Source organism: Pecten maximus, chromosome 9, assembly GCF_902652985.1.
Source record: "Pecten maximus chromosome 9, xPecMax1.1, whole genome shotgun sequence".
NCBI lineage: Eukaryota > Metazoa > Mollusca > Bivalvia > Pectinida > Pectinidae > Pecten > Pecten maximus.
The window spans coordinates 22,484,166-22,501,616 of NC_047023.1; the positions used below are offsets into that span (position 1 = coordinate 22,484,166).

At 34.9% G+C, this 17,451-nt stretch overlaps 1 protein-coding gene across 2 annotated transcripts in view; it reads left to right on the plus strand.

Annotated features, from left to right (window-relative positions):
• LOC117334632 (histone-lysine N-methyltransferase ASH1L-like) overlaps positions 1 to 17,451 on the plus strand; it is a 55,511-nt gene that overhangs the window by 13,133 nt on the left and 24,927 nt on the right. For both annotated transcript variants that reach the window (XM_033894351.1, XM_033894352.1), the window contains exons 6-7: positions 9,647 to 9,692; positions 16,356 to 16,404. In XM_033894351.1, the coding sequence (XP_033750242.1) occupies positions 9,647 to 9,692; positions 16,356 to 16,404 (95 nt within the window). The remainder of the gene's footprint in view (positions 1 to 9,646; positions 9,693 to 16,355; positions 16,405 to 17,451) is intronic.

Genomic DNA, 17,451 nt, shown 5'->3' on the forward strand with positions numbered 1-17,451 from the left:
ACTCACAATAGGGTGCTTAACAGTTTCTGATGATCACATGATGACTTCAGTGGGTCAAAATCAATAATTTCAAATTAAAGTAGCCAGAGGTTACGAAGATAACTGAAAATAGCAAGAGCTCAAATTGAATTATGTAAAGAGAAGGAAAGTACCTATATATCTTGGATAGAAACTCACTACAGTAAATCAATAGACCCAGGAATATTTGTTGGAAGTTCTGACACAGGATCAGAAACAATAAATTAAATTATTGATTATTTTGTGATACTTTTAAGCTGTTGACAATTATTTCATTATCGACCAAATTTATTGGCGTGCTATAGTGGCTGTATGCTAATCCCTTTCTGATTTGCAAACAGTGTTTAAATGTCCTTTCAGGTGTAAATATGGTGCAAACACTAATGACTTTTCAGCATTGTTAAGTCTCCAAGAGAGATAACATTTATTAAGCCAGGCAATTAAATTTCTTCTGTAGGTACAGTGGAAATTACGAGGTTCATGAAAATTGCATGGGTCTGAGATTAAATTCTCCCCCACGTTTTTTTTTCTTATTTATTGTTCAGCAAACTTAGTCTAATAAAATGTGTCATGCGTGGTAAAATCAATATTGAGGAGATTTTGTGACGTATTTTATTTATAAGTGGGAAGGTTTGACACCAACAGCAGGTGCCCTTTCCCTGTATAATGCTACATTGAGACTTGTTAAATGTATCTGTATAAAACGTTAGATCAGCCTATCTTAATGGGTTCATCCTGAACTACCACTTTACAATCATAAGAGATTGACATGGAACGGGAATCAGAAAAAAGACCTTGTTCTGATTCCTACAGAGATACCTGATGCACAGGCGGATAGATGTTATTTATGTCTCCCTGCAATGTTAGCTGTGCATGTAGACAAATGTTGTGTCTGCCTTGTGTAATTAATGATGTGCTTACTGCTGGTGTCTTCACTGTGGGGCTTGGTGGGACTGCTCCTGAGAAACCGATGCTGTTACACCAATCTGAAATAGTGGATTGATGTTACTTCTCATTGCTAATCGCCTCTTTGATATCTAGGTATATATATGCTTGGCAGGAATAACGTACTCTCAAAATTGATCTGTTTCGCATAAACAAGCTGAAGAGTGGTTTAAAAATGTTTATTGTGATTGCTAGCAGAGAGATAATAGACTAAACAACGTTTACAGGGAGGAGAAAACACATGGTCGGAAATGGTAGCCAGCGTCTAGAGATTTGAATCTGTTACTGGTATAATATGGTTTAATGCCCCGAGTTGATTTGTATTGAACGCATCCATCAGGGGAAAGTCTACCGAGTTATTACTGCTAACAGATCAATAGGGACTGCTAGCAGGGATACAGAATGCCTATATCAGTCTAATAGACAACCAGGGAATGTTTTATCAATAAAGTAGGCATGTCGCTGTGCGCCCTTTTTTTCATGACCCATGTAAATGATCGGTAAACAAGCTCCAACTAGAGCAGATGAACGGATCCTGTAGCATATATATATAATGATTTTGTCAGACATGAGAAGGCTGGACAAGAAGAGAAACATTATGTTTAGGTTTCAACTAGAAACAATATGTGATACTGTACTCTACATAGAGCCCCATTTCTTGTCAGCATACAGACAAATGTTGACCCACGTACAGTTATTGTAATGGTGGTGTGAAATCAAAATGCATGCATAATTTACAACTTACTGGCTAAACAGACTACAGTAATCAATATGAAAGCTCTAGATTTTTGCAAATGGATGTGCTTTTTATTCACGATTTTACTTTCCAGTTTATTCAGAAGATTCCATTTGAATTACTCATTGGAAAGAATCAATTCATCAGAATAGATAGAAAACAATTATCACAATTACACTAAATGTACTCAAAAACAGTCAAATTTACACTTCTTTTTTTTTTTTTTAATTCGTGATTTGAATTAATGAATCTAGGCCAATTATGAAGAAATGAAAATTAAAAAAAATGGTGATTTAAGCTTTCTTAAAATAAACAGGCTTCATGCAGATTCTGCTTATTACAAAGTAAGTTAGAATAACGAAGTTAGCTAAGAATTAATTACCTCTCTAATTCTGTAATGAATTAAAGATATTACAAAGGATATCTTCTTGTCCCATGCCATTCATTATATTCAAATTCAAATGTTGCACAATTATAATTACATAAGTAATTTTATGGCATTCTTTCGTTCTAATGACTGCTTTATGAATAGACAAGTTGTTTGTCTAATCTCAGAGTTACTTATTTAATTGTTTCATGGTGAGCGAGAATTTTATATAGCTGAACACTGTTTTACATCAATTAGATTTTAAAACCAAGGTGGTATATGGCTAACTCATAAAGATAATGTTTAACATAAAAATATACATGTACAAAACTTTTATATCCTGTTTATGATGAGCAAGTATAACAATGCTGTAAACTTCTACCTTGAAGGAATGCTTCACCTTATAATTGAAGTGTGAAAAAGAAATCATTTTAACTTTGACTTAAAAAGCTGTTAATGTATTGAAATGCAGAATTGTAATACGAACAGCCAATTTATCAGTATTAGCTGGATCAGTCTTGTGAATTTTTTATAAAGCGAACAAAAGCTGTAGTCATTAACAATTAGATGACTAACATGCGCATCAGCTAAATGTGTTTACTGATATGATATTTATAGCTGTGAGTGCCTGACATGTTTCTAATTAGAAGTTAAAAATGTTGGTAGAGTAGCAAGCACAATAAACGCAGGTGAAAAGGTTGAGGCTTCGATGGAAGAAATTCAGGCTGTGTGGGGTGTTAGGCGGGCCATTTAGCTCCACACTCGAGTGAACACCTTTATAGGGTGTTGAAGAGTGAAGCAGTTCTCAGGCCGTTTATGGCTTTTGTGTGCTTGAAGTCCCTAGATAATAAAATCTTTTTATCATACCAGCTCCCATGGAAAGAAAGAAGTATCAGTACTAGTGATACAGTCGACTGGGGACTGAATGTGTTTTTTGTTTTTTTTGTTTAAGTGCATTGGCTTATGTTGTGAGTAAAGTACACATTCCTGGGCATAGACAATTATACACAAGAACCTTTTGGGAGTGTTGTGGAAAAAAAATATTTGTAGAAAACTCTTACTATGAAAGTATTTAGGGAGTGTTTTTGGAAGCATCTAGTGTATTAGGATACAGTAATTGCAGAGAAAATTAATGATAAAAATAAAACGTGGCAAACCAATTGAATATAACCCTGGCAAACGAATTGAACAGGAGGTGGAAGAAAACCACAAGTGCCACAAACACAAATATGTTTGTAGGTGAGTGCGGTATTATCCATCTCACTCACACATATCTAGCCAGTACCAGCTACTTGTTGATCTACTCCTAAGAATCGTAGATGTATCAGGTTACAAAGCTCCGCTGCATTACACTTGTATTAACAGGCAGGGAGGCTGTTAGCTGGTATCAAAAATGCCTTTAACAGTTTTCCACATATAAATTTCTGTCTCGACTGGCTACACACAGGGTAAGACTAGGCTACACGGCCGTTTCCCTGTTGAATGTTAACAGGGAGTTATATCAATTGAGAATGATGTTGTTTACTTATTTTGACAGACCTCCCGGTCATAAATTTCTCAAGGCTGGTTCTTACTAACCCTGCAAACTTGAGGTTAATAGCTTCCACAATACAAATAATTGGACAGCTAGGTGATATGGTATGCCTGAACACAGGCCATTATGACATATCATTATCCCAATAGCTTGATAAGAGTGTAAGGAGAGAGGTGTTTACCCTGCCTCGACCACTACGAAGGACCTTTGCTGCTATAAAGATACAGAACCCTCCCTATCTTATCCCAGTCAGTGTAGTCTACATGGTGGCTGTTTGATTTAACAGTGTGAAACAGTCCTAATCCATTTATCACCACAGGGAAACCATTTTTCATTCAAATTACATTCTAGCACAACCTAATGCTATTTTTCTGCACATGAAAGTTAAAAGGCTTTGCATGTAAATCCCAGATTTTGTTTCTTGGTTGGAGATAACAGTCCTGTTGAGGTTTGATTAAAGTCGACAGTGAATTCCGGGGATTACACAACACTGATTCTCTGCTTGTCAAGGTTTTCTTGCTGTCTGCTAACCCATTTACTTTTTCCATATTTGTTCCAATCTACATTGGTAAGCTGATTTGACTTATGACCTTTTTATCTGGGTTTTGTAGAACAGTTGAAATGAGATATAATTACCCAGCTTGCTTGATATGCATTTCAGTAGAAAGTTAAATTTCATTCAACTCCGAAGTCAGTAATTTAGTATGAAGAACCTTTTATAAAGGTTAATACAATCTTTTTCATTTTATACCATCATTTAGTCTGGGAACTTAAACATTGAGGAGATTTCGGGAATTTTCCATAAGTTTATTACAAAACTTTATATTAGACCGCATTAAAATTCTGCTGAATTTTTGCCATGGTAAGCATCTCTTGTGGAAATTTTGGGTCACCTGAATTGAGGATCCAATTGTGATTTGGTCCCCGAGGTTCACGTTTCAAAATAGAGTATGACCAAGTGACTTGGTTGCCTAGAGATAGGTCTTTGGTTATGGGCAATGGAAACCTGTCCTTTTGACAACAATGGCCTTTTATCCAGTGTCTGTTGTTATGTAAACAATTACATTTTCTACTTACCAGGAGCTTTGGGTGTTTTTTAATCTAAAAGGGTTCATGAAAGGCCCAAGAAGAGGCTCGGAAGTCCAGGGCTTTTTCTCTCTGGTTTGGGATGGGGCCTTTTTGTCTCATTTTGAGAAGAAAATTGGTGAATTGGGAAAGATTTTTTCAGGAGTAAACTGCAAATTTTTGTAATTTGGCTTTAAAAAGAAATAATTCCAATTGGGAATGAGGGCAATTAATGACCCAAAAAAGCCTTCAGAAAAAGCCCTGGAGTCCATTGAGTAAATGAAACTCAGATATCATATGTGTACTCCATTACTGAAAGTCCTTGCTTGAGTTAACTTGTTCAGCTATGATGGTTAAACTTCAAGGTCAGGTAGTAAATTTTTTTGTCTTGCAGATCACAGGTACATTATATTAACACAACCAGGTCCTTGAAACAATTTTTCTGTCCTGTTTCATCTTTTCCATATGTAGACCACATGTTGGTATCTCTATTAGAATGTCTGCCAAGGCCTAGTAATCACTGTACTTTTTCTCATCAAGCTATTTAGTAACATGTAAGTATCTCCATGATTATGACATGTGGCTGTTAAAAAAATGTTCTCTCCATTGACTATATTGCCTTAAATTGATGACATAGGTCTGGGGATTCCTGAACAACAGGTATATGCTGAACAGTTTCTTCTTATACAATGAAGTATGTTTAACCAAGAAAAGGAAGTCATCGAATGGAATCCTTCACATTTCTCTTCTAGTTTGGGATCAAACCTGGTAGTAGGGTCATCAAACCTACATTGTACTAGTTGGGGCATCAAACCTACTCTTTGTACTAGTCGGGGCATCTAACCTACTTTGTACTAGTCGGGGCATCAAACCTACTTTGTACTAGTCGAAACATCAAACCTACCTTGTACTAGTCGGAACATCAAAACTACTTTTGTACTAGTCGGAACTTAAAACCTACTTTTGTATTAGATGGGATATCAAACTTACTTTGTACTAGTCGGAACATCAAACCTACTTTTGTACTCGTCGGGGCATCAAACCTACTTTGTACTAGTCAGGACATTAAACCTACTTTGTACTAGTCGGGGCATCAAACCTACCTTGTACTAGTTGGGGCATCAAAACTACTTTTGTAATAGTCGGAACTTTAAACCTACTTTTGTACTAGATGGGATATCAAACTTACTTTGTACTAGTCGGAACATCAAACCTACTTTTGTACTCGTCGGGGCATCAAACCTACTTTGTACTAGTCGGGGCATCAAACCTACTTTTGTACTAGATGGGTAATCAAGCCTACTTTGTACTAGTCGGAACATCAAACCTACCTTGTACTAGTCGGAACATCAAACCTACCTTGTACTAGTCGGAACATCAAAACTACTTTTGTAATAGTCGGAACTTAAAATCTACTTTTGTACTAGATGGGATATCTACATACTCTTGTACTAGTCAGGCATCAACCTACTTTTTGTACTAGATTGGGTAATCAACTACTTTTGTACTAGTCGAACATCAAACCTACCTTGTACTATTCGGGCAATCAACCTACTTTTGGGTACTAGTCGGAACATTAAACTACCTTGTACTAGTCGGAACGTCAAAACTCTTTTGTACTAGTCGAACTAAAACCTCTTTTGTACTAGATGGGATATCAAACTTACTTTGTACTAGTCGGAACATCAAACCTACTTTTGTACTCGTCGGGGCATCAAACCTACTTTGTACTAGTCGGGGCATCTAACCTACTTTGTACTAGTCGTGGCATCAAACCTACTTTGTACTAGTCGAAACATCAAATCTACTTCTGTACTCGTCGGGGCATCAAACCTACTTTGTATTAGTCGGGACAACAAACTTAAAGCAGAAGCAGCACCTAGTGCTTAACACTTGGCCATCATTTGATTCCCATGGGTCAGGTGCTTTTGTCTCAAATTGCCTGTTACATGTAGAAATGGATCTGTCATTTTCAGTGATTGGAGATAATGTATTTTTGCTGTAATTATTTTCATTTGATTCCTGCAGGTCCTCTTCCAACCTCATGTGGCAGAGAAAAATATTATCTACACAAATCATTGTCAAATTACAAGTCAGTGTTTGTGTGATTTTTCATGCCATCTTCTGCTAACAGACACTTGGTCTCCATCGACTGATCTATTTTCAGCAGTGACAGAAAAACGATTTTTGTATTGTCATTACCATGATCATCGTAATGTTTGAAATACGAGTGGGAAGTTATATTAACAAATTGATTTTTCTCCTCCCATTTTCATCACGTTGTAAAGGATTTCTATGGGAGAGTTGCTTATCAGTGAGGAAGATCGCACTGTAAATACATTATCGTTATTGATTGATTGGTTCAAATTACATTTGTCCACACACAAGTACTGCCCAATGATAACTAGTGAAATATCCTTCTGTGTATATAAACCTGACAGCCCCTACTAGTAAAAGCTTGGTTAGATTGCATACTTATATAGTAAATCAAAATCAGTCATATTTTAAATATATCATTAATTTAGAGATACATATATTTTGAAAAAGAATTATAAATTGAAGGGATAACTGAAGCTTTAATGAAATACAGGAAGGGAGAGGATATTAATAATATTTCATTTTGTATTTTTGTCTAATCATTATGCTGTATCTGCAAAGAGCACTCAACGTTATCACACAGACATTAACTTCTCCCTGCTGCTATCAAGCAGCTTAGCTCAACAAGGAAATGAACTCCAACTGATTAGAATTGTGGACACTGCCTATTCCTGCTAGTGTCATAATTAACGGGGAAGAGTGAAAGGTGCTGTGTGATAGGTTTCATTTTAACTTCCTGTAACAGCACGTCACATCGTGCAGTGCGCAGCGTCTCCTAAACACTAAAAATCAACAACAACCATTTGATTAAGTGCCATATAACAATATGCTTTAGCTCTTGGCAGGAGTATGAAATTCATGCGGAGTCTAGATATTGGTTACACAACTTGACATTGTATTACTTTAGTTACTGAGGGTTTCACGTTTCATCTCCTTTATTCTAGCTGTAATATTGACTTCAGGCTATTTGTCTGTCAATAACACCTCTATTTAGGAATCTTTTGATAAGACATTTGTGAATTACCACTAGTTACATTGAAGTCATAGATGAAGTACTCTTACAGAAAAGGTGATAAACTCCTCGATCTGCCAAGGTCAAAGAGGATATCTAGTCAATGATGTTAAAATTTGGGTTGGCTAGGTGTTTGGTGGTGAATAGGGGGTGGGTTTGGTCTGTATTCTTGGCTTTGATACATGATTTCAATTCAAACATTAATTTGAGTAGGACCAATTCAAGGTACATGTACACGATTTAATCTATCGTTTGAAAAGAATCCTCCCAATTTAATTTGACTTTGCCTGCTACGGTAAATGTCTTTGCATTCTGAATAGAATAAAATATTTGGGTATGCATGACAATGAAATATGATTTAATATAAATCTTCTTGAATACACAACAAAAGAAGGTAGAATAAGTATTTTTCAAATAGAGAGCTGGAGCAGTCTAAAAAAATTATGATAATAAAGTATTCTTAAAACGCCAAAAGCCAGATGTAATCTGATTAGCGAATGATAAATAAGATTGTATAATTTTAGGACATTTACACTTTTCACACTTAATATGGAGTAATTTGTATTCCTATCAGGTCTGATATTGTCAGAGCAATATATCACCATGGGATGTATATATATCTATACTCTTTGTGTTGGAAACATATAAGGAGACCCTTTTGTTATCACCATAAAGCAGAAAATTTAAATGTTTAGAATTTACTGCTATAATTTCTTAAAGGGTACATAAATTTGTGAATCCTGAAATTTACCTGTGAATAATATATATTGGATTCTTACCTGTGGCTTCCAACTTTGTCGTTTGCATGTACATGTATATGGAGAAGTATATTGTCGGCTACAAGCTGTGTAGATGAATCTTATGTAACAGAGGTCTTTTAAACCCCAGACTTCTGACTTAAGATATTAGTAGACTAATGCTGAATTGGGTGTTTGGAAAAAGTTTGGCAAATTGTTCTTGTATTTCTATATTTTCACCTAGGTCATTTGCTAATCAGTGAACATTTAATGCCATTTTAACTGAGTTGTCTTATCTGATGATATGGATCTTCAAAAAAATCTGTGATACTTCGTCGCAAATAATTGTCTGCTTTATTTTGGTTACCCTACTACTATAAATGTATGAAACTTTCTTTTAACTTTGATATTATGCAGGAAATGCAGTGTTGAAAATTAGTAATTAGTATTGGTACAATAATAATGAATTGGTGGAAAACAGATATCAAACGATCTCTCCTTAATGATGATTTTGAAAGTGAAAACAAAACAGTGTGAGGTAATTTTTAAATCATTTATTCAACTTTAAAGTTGTTTCTAAGAAAACGGGCCATATACCCATGTCTTATGGTACCACTCACTGATCTAGAGCCTGGAAGATCTGTACTGATCTAGAGCCTGGAAGATCTGTACTAATCTAGAGCCTGGAAGATCTGTACTAATCTAGAGCCTGGAAGATCTGTACTAATCTAGAGCCTGGAAGATCTGTGTAGGTCAAGAGTAGATCTCATCAAACCTCCCCAGGATCTGGCACTGTACATAGGCAGTAACAAAATATAGATAGTAACTATATATATATCTAGGGATTCTGATGGTAATTAAACCTTCAAAGGTTACCTGATGTCGCTTTGGAATCTTGCGCGTCCAATCAAAATCCTGAGAGGAAAAATTCACACAAAAATGGGGGTCATCAATTTCAAGAGCTTTCAGTCGGGTAAAAATTCAGCTCTTGAATCCTGAGAGTCGAATCAAAATCCCGAGAGGGAAGTGATGAAATTCAGGAAAATATTTATTAATTAAAGTACTGGTTCATTTAGAATCAAATCTTGTGTATGTTTTTGTCAATATATAATACCAAGTATTTTTGTTGTTTCAGGCCGAAGAAGAAATCTGTGGAGCCTGCGTCTCGGACCAAAGAAAAGGTGGTGTATGCGTGCAGAGTCTCTCAGCACGCCCTGCTTCCGCCCCCTCTACATGTGGGAAAATATTTACGGGAGACACTTTCTGATTTTGTCCTCCCTTATGATATATGGTGGCAGCACGAGCATGATCTGGTAAACTCTTATAAAGACAGATTGTTTTGTTGCTGTGTGTCAGTCATGCTTCTAACAGGCCGACATATACAACAGTATGACGTCCTACATCAATGATAGAGTCATCATTGGACCTGTGCCACTCGCCACAATCCCGATCCAACCACACCCAGCCTCCCCCAAAACTCAAGGGGCTCTAGTACATTGTTTTAGTGTAATATAGCAGTAAATTAAATGTAGCCCACTTTCTCAAAAGATAACAACGCTTCGAAATGTTAGGTCTATTCTGTAGTAGAAGCATCTCCCAATCCGTCATGTTTAAGTATAAGTCTCCCTCCGACATATTTACGTTGGAGGCTAATTGCTACACCCTAAAACTATTACAACTATGTTTAGTAGGACTAAAATAGCTTTTCCAGAAGCATTTCATCTTGATTGTTTGGAAAATATATCGTAGGTATTGAGAACAATTTGAATTTAAAGACTCCCAACATTATAAATGTTTCTACAAAGATCTTATATTTGAGCTGGAATTTATGTATGGTTTGCTTTTAACACTAATGTAGCATGAAGAATTTCTTGCTCAATCTGCAATTAACCTGGTCGTGTCAGAAATACACTAACAATTAATTATCATTGTAAACCTGCATCACAAACTCGTACATTTACAACTTTAATGCTTAAAAATCTGCTTGATTTATGCAACAACTTGCTGCCTTGCTTTAACAAGCACCTGTTATATACTCTTAAGAGGAGCCATTAAAATTGTGTTGTCTGATAATCAATACAGTATCAATTACTGTAGTAGGGTAGTAATTGATAATAATGTAGCAGTTCAGTGGAAAAATTACTTTATCAGCAAAGTTCTGACAGCGTTTTGTATGGAGTCCTTTGATCATGACTTGACGCAAAAAAAAAAAAGTATTTGTATATATACATTGTATATAATTGATGACATATATATATCAAAAGATACTTTTAATTCTGATGATTAATCATTTACTAATATTTCTCCATAGAAAACAGTATTTTTATTCATGAGATGGGAAAACAGGTGTGACAGTTTCAGTGTAGATCATATCACTTGTAATTGAAATTGCAGTTGGTTCACATCAATTTGTGTTTTAGTGTCAGAACCATACAATACATACAAAGCATTAACCCAACATTTTGATATGGTTTTGATAAACTTTTTAATTAGATATGCAAAAAAAGTTCAACAAATACAGCTGTTAATAATATGTGTTCAACTCCAGACATGATGGTGATGGGAAACAATTAGATGATATACAGGGCTTTGATCTGATTCTCATCATGATCACTGCTAAGTAAAATCTGTAGTATGTCTGTTCCTGAGATATCAAATTAAAGATTTGAATAAAACATTCTTTATCCTGTATGGTTTATGTATACATGTACTTGCTAGGGATCAATTCTATCATTTATATTCAATATGAAAAAAATCATGATAAATAGATGGAAATTTGAAACCAAGCAAGAATTAATTTCAATCTATAATACCTCTAAACAGTTACTTTACACTGTGTGAAATTCTACAATAGTACATAGGGTTTAAAATTCATGTAATATTGATTAATTTCCATATATACAATATGTGGGGTCTGAGATCCTGGAGAGTAATTAAATGATTGCAATCTGAGCCAGTCATACTGTTGTACATGTAATGCTTATGGTTGACTCTGCTCAAGCTTGAGCTTGCCGTTTCTATATATTGTACTATAAATTTCGCTTTATGAATGGTGCGGTGTTAATGCTCAAAAACACATTCACTTCTTTCATCATCTCAATTTTGTTGTCATTTAATAAATTGTTCCAATCGGGTGGGGTGAACGGTTGTTAACTTTCCAATCATTTCCCTTCATTACTTTGGATTGATACTTGGTGCACATTTAATTTCCTGTCACTTAAGTCTAAAAACATATCATAATTATATTGCCTCGCTAAGTAACACAGGATAAAAATCATAAAAATTGCAGGTCATCTTCAGTTAGCTGAGTCAGTAACATAGGAAATAGGAAATATTACGTCATTCAGATTCCAGCACAGAGTCTTTTGTTGTGATATCCTATTAATTTCTAGCCCAGTACCCTGTGTTGTGATATCCTATTAATTTCTAGCCCAATACCTTGTGTTGTGATATCCTATTAATTTCTAGCCCAGTACCCTGTGTTGTGATATCCTATTAATTTCTAGCCCACTACCTTGTGTTGTGATATCCTATTAATTTCTAGCCCAGTACCTTGTGTTGTGATATCCTATTAATTTCTAACCCAGTACCCTGTGTTGTGATATCCTATTAATTTCTAGCCCAGTACCTTGTGTTGTGATATCCTATTAATTTCCAGCCCAGTACCTTGTGTTGTGATATCCTATTAATTTCCAGCCCAGTACCTTGTGTTGTAATTTCTAACCCAGTACCTTGTGTTGTGATATCCTATTAATTTCCAGCCCAGTACCTTGTGTTGTGATTTCTAGCCCAATACCTTGTGTTGTGATATCCCATTAATTTCTAGCCCAGTACCTTGTGTTGTGATATCCTATTAATTTCTAGCCCAGTACCTTGTGTTGTGATATCCTATTAATTTCTAGCCCAGTACCTTGTGTTGTGATATCCTATTAATTTCTAGCCCAGTACCTTGTGTTGTGATATCCTATTAATTTCTAGCCCAGTACCCTATGTTGTGATATCCTATTAATTTATAGCCCAATACTGTGTGTTGTGATTTCCTATTAATTTCTAGCCCAATACCTTGTGTTGTGATATCCTATTAATTTCTAGCCCAGTACCCTGTGTTGTGATATCCTATTAATTTCTAGTCCAGTACCTTGTGTTGTGATAAGCTATTAATTTCTAGCCCAGTATCTTGTGTTGTGATATCCTATTAATTTCTAGTCCAGTACCTTGTGTTGTGATATCCTATTAATTTCTAGCCCAGTACCTTGTGTTGTGATAACCTATTAATTTCTAGCCCAGTATCTTGTGTTGTGATATCCTATTAATTTCTAGCCCAGTACCTTGTGTTGTAATTTCTAACCCAATACCTTGTGTTGTGATATCCTATTAATTTCTAGCCCAGTACCTTGTGTTGTGATATCTGACTTAGTAAATTATGTCTATCACTTATATTCATAACCCATTGCATTGTAATTAATAGTTTTGACACCGATGACCTGATATATTTATGATATAATCATAGTTTACTGTGCTATGTGTTACAATAGATTACCTTATTTGTCGCATTCGATGTAATAACCCCCCTGGCTGAAAGATGGCCATCAGAGAATTTGACAGTTGAAGTTTGTTATTGCTGTTTCTTGATGAATCTTTATAAGATTTTAACATATATAGGTGTATTTGCCTCAAGATGTGCTTGTTCAAATTTTGAGACTCATGCAATTGTGGACACCAACATCCCACTGAGATCTCTTGTTCTATTTCCTTTGACTATTTGTTTGATGAAAATGTAAATAAATTGATCATGTAAATCTTTGATTTCAAAACTCTAATTTTGATCTAATCAGGATGTACTTTTAAAGCTTGATAGCTTAATCCATGATTCTATAACTGTATATATCAAAGTGTAATCCAACAACATTGTATGGTGCCTTGTGGGTAAACATTAACATCTTCGCTTATCTACTTAAAGTGTTGACAATGTATTTCTATACCAATGTGTCTCCGATTGTGTGTAATGTATTGACAAATTTATTGTATCTCTACAGGGTTATTTTCACCCCATTACCTGTGTTAAAACTACATCTCACTCCTATTCTTTTCCACACGCAAATTGTCAAGTCTTAGTCTAGAATAGCCCTGTCTTTCATCAAAGCAACAGCTGTTTCTAATTTTGTGTTTGTTCAGCAGGTTTCTATAGATTGACCAGTGTTATATATCTGTAGAAGTTTCATGTAAAAAAAAAATGAGTAAAAAATTGATTTATATTCAGATAAGCTGCAACAGACATAGTAGTGACAGTTGACAATTATCAACAGATGTAAACTGAAAAAATAAGACAGTTTCAACTATACACAAAAAATATTGAAACCCACTTTTAAACATTTTAAGTAAAGGGTTTGGCTGTTTCATTAGGCATGTATATGTGTGTAAAATCAAGAAATAAATAATTTTGCTTCTGATCAGTTAAATAATTGGTTACCTGTTATAGGGTAAGCATGCTACATTGTCCTGTGGTAGTTTTTTCTCAACACCAGATTTGGGGAAAGTGTTTTTTTATAGAGATTTGTGATAAATTTGTGATCACTTACATGTGTAATTATGATTTCAAGGCCTCTGCTGGGGGTCGAACCCAGGACCTCTGGTTTACTAAACTTATTAACCACACAGCTAAGAGAAGAATTCACCTTTTTCAAGTTGGTTCAAAGCAGCTAATATTTTCTTGGTACAGAACCAGTGGCTGTTAAAAAGTGACAGTTCAAAAGTTCATACTTACTTAGAGAAGCGTGAAGGAAATTGATTCAGAATAATGTCGTTTTTGGCTTTATTGTATATATACTGCTGTAACACAATTCAAATGTTATACGATTCTTCAAGAGAAATGTGTGATTCTGCCTGTAATGAAATAACGGTTTTTCCATAGATTGGGTTAATTGCCCAAGGGCTTGCTTCTTCATGCATATTGTAGGTAATGTTCTTGACAGTGCAGATTATTGACCTTTTTCTTCCTCCAATTTTGGTCTCTAAACGAGAATATACTTCAGAGATTATCGTGGGCCCAATGTTCAGATCAATGTTGTGGGCTATAAGTGATTTTCCAAAAGTGCACTGTGTATCTGGTTCTATATGCACATCTTTTATAATTGTACTGCTAAGCAACTAACCCTGATCTTCATCCTGTAGGAAAGTCCTTGGTGCTGGTGCTAGATGCTGCTATTTTGGTATATATGTGCAGTAGCTAATGCTAAGCACCAGTTTTTGTAAGGGTTGACTTGACATGAGATAGAGTGGATAGAGAGACTTAAAATTGACTTTTAATACCGAAATCTTCAACCTCTCTCAGCATAAAGCCTCAGTTTATGAAACAAAGTTGGCACACAATCACCATTAAACTGACTTTTTACTCTGTTTTAGGGTTTCTAACCTCTCTTGTGCTTTCCTTTCTCAGAAATGCTTTGACACTTTCTTGATAAGATGCAGCCGTGCACCAATACCATACCAAGGAATGATTGTACATGTAAACTATAGATTATAGTGGCATATACTTGCTCAGAGATGTGATTTTTGGTTTATTTTTATGTTGGGCTTTTCTCAATGTACAACAATGACTTCAATTTTAAAGGAAAGAAAAATCCCAATTTTGGCAATATATATATCTCATTGTGCCACCTTGGCTGGTGAAACACCATAAACAGGCTTTTCCTACCTCAGGCATGCAAAGAAAGAAAAATTCTCCTATAATCAATTAGCCTTATATGGAGCTGTTCACTTACAACCATCTAGTATTGAATAGTCTATAAAAGAAGACATTTAAATTTTTAATTCTCTTACTAAAAATAGACATAGCAGAATAGGAATAGAAGCTCCATTTCATCACTTCATCATTCTGCAGACCAAATCCCCATTTATACAACATTCCGTTTAACTGTTAATCTTTACACTTAAACATTTTAATATTGATTTCATTTTTTTTTTTTTTTCATTCTTCATTGCCTTACACATCCTAGAGAAAACAACCGTCTTTGTTCAGTGCATTCAGGGTATATACTCCCAACCTGTATCTGCCTTGAAAAATTTCAGCTATTTTTTTTCCTTTTTTTCCCTCAAATTTCATCTGATATCTTGCCCATGTGATTCCTGCAAATGTTTCCCTAGGGTTTTTAGACTCTGTTGTAGTACAGTACTAAAAGGTTGTTAAATGTTGTGAAAATGTTGTACATGTAAGTTCTATAAAATGTGAAATCTTTTTGCAATGAACGATATACAAATGCAAAACCTAGGATTTGTAGACCTAGGAATACATATTTTTAGCTATCTAAGATGTGTAAGCCTTAGTTTTAAGAAGACAAGGATTAGAAATATTACCCCAGTTGGTTTTGCAGTTTCTGACATTATAGATAGTTATAACTGTTAGTTCTGACCTTCACATCGTATATAAAAGTAACAATTAGTCAGTAATCTACATCAGCTTATTAAATATTTTTTTGATATTTTAGCTTTAATTTACTTAATATTTCTCTGGTAAAACCTTACATACTTGTGTTAAATATATATATGGTGTTCACTTTAACATCCATCTCGAACATTCAAAGTCAGGATTCTTTAATAAGTGTGTACTTTTCGTTACCCGTCTCCATAATTATGTTATCCTTGGACATGTAAGCATGATTCATAATGTACTTATCATCATGCATCTTATCTGCTAGGAAATTGATTTAGTTTTATAGACATACCCATTTTGATCAGTTTTAGATATATGCATTATATGTTAATGATGAGCTTGATATGTTGATGATGAGCATTATATGTTAATGATGAGCTTTGTGTGTTAATGGTGAGCTTTTGTGTATTTTCAGCTTTCCAAGAAGGAAGATCCAGTGACCAAGTACAAGAAAATAAGAAACAGTAGGTTTTTATTTTTTTAAACCCATAATATCAATTAGTATTTCATAATTGGAGTGCAACATTTGTCTTGATAAATCTTGTTAAATGATTTGCCCTGCATGTTGCTTTTGATAGGTACAGATGAAAGTTATTATAATAATGTTTTATGGAAGTGCATTTCATATTTTATGGGTACCCATCCTTAAATTATAAGCAATTTTCAAATTGAATATAGTCAATTTGTGTGAAACTTCAGATGTTGTTTATGTTATATTGTATGTAGGCCCACCCATGATAGTGAAGATTTTTTTGGGTCTGATGAAAGAATATCATGTTTCAAAAGAAATATTCACAGATTGAAAATCATCTGGAATATTACCAGAAAGAGCAGCAAGTCGTTCAGATGCTGGTGTAATCTCCTATATATGATATTATTATGTTAGAGTTAAATAATTGTGTACTATAGAGAGAGAGAGTCGTACTGTAATTGTTGTGTATTTAGGTGTTGATGTTGCAGGACATCTTATCAGTACAATTACTCACCTTTTCACCTTAGGGACTGATATACACTATCAACTGTAGGAGCAGACATTCAATCAAAACATTACACGGAAGTTTATTGAAACTTAATGCCCCAAAAAATTAATCGTGTTTAGAGATATAGACCCATAGCGCGCCTTAGAAAGGGAACTGGGTGACTATGTCTGATCTAGCTGCGTGTCCTTGGAGAGGGAAATGGTTGTATTCAGTACACTCACCCTAGTCTCAGGCGAGGAGCATACAGTGCTTCCTGTGTATATTACATAATGCAGACCTACAACTGTTCTGGAATGGCAGGCGGTAGCCCTTTCCACTGACATTTATATAATTATGTTTATGTACACACAAGTTTTGTCTCTCTTCTATAACCCTATCGTATATCATGATCATAGTGATGAAAGCCCTGCCAATTCTAGAATTAAGGATTCTTAAACATCTTATTATTCCAGATTAAAACCATTTTCTGATTCCTTTGACTTTATACTTAATGAATTATGTTTAAAAAAGAAAACCTGAAAAATAAAAAAC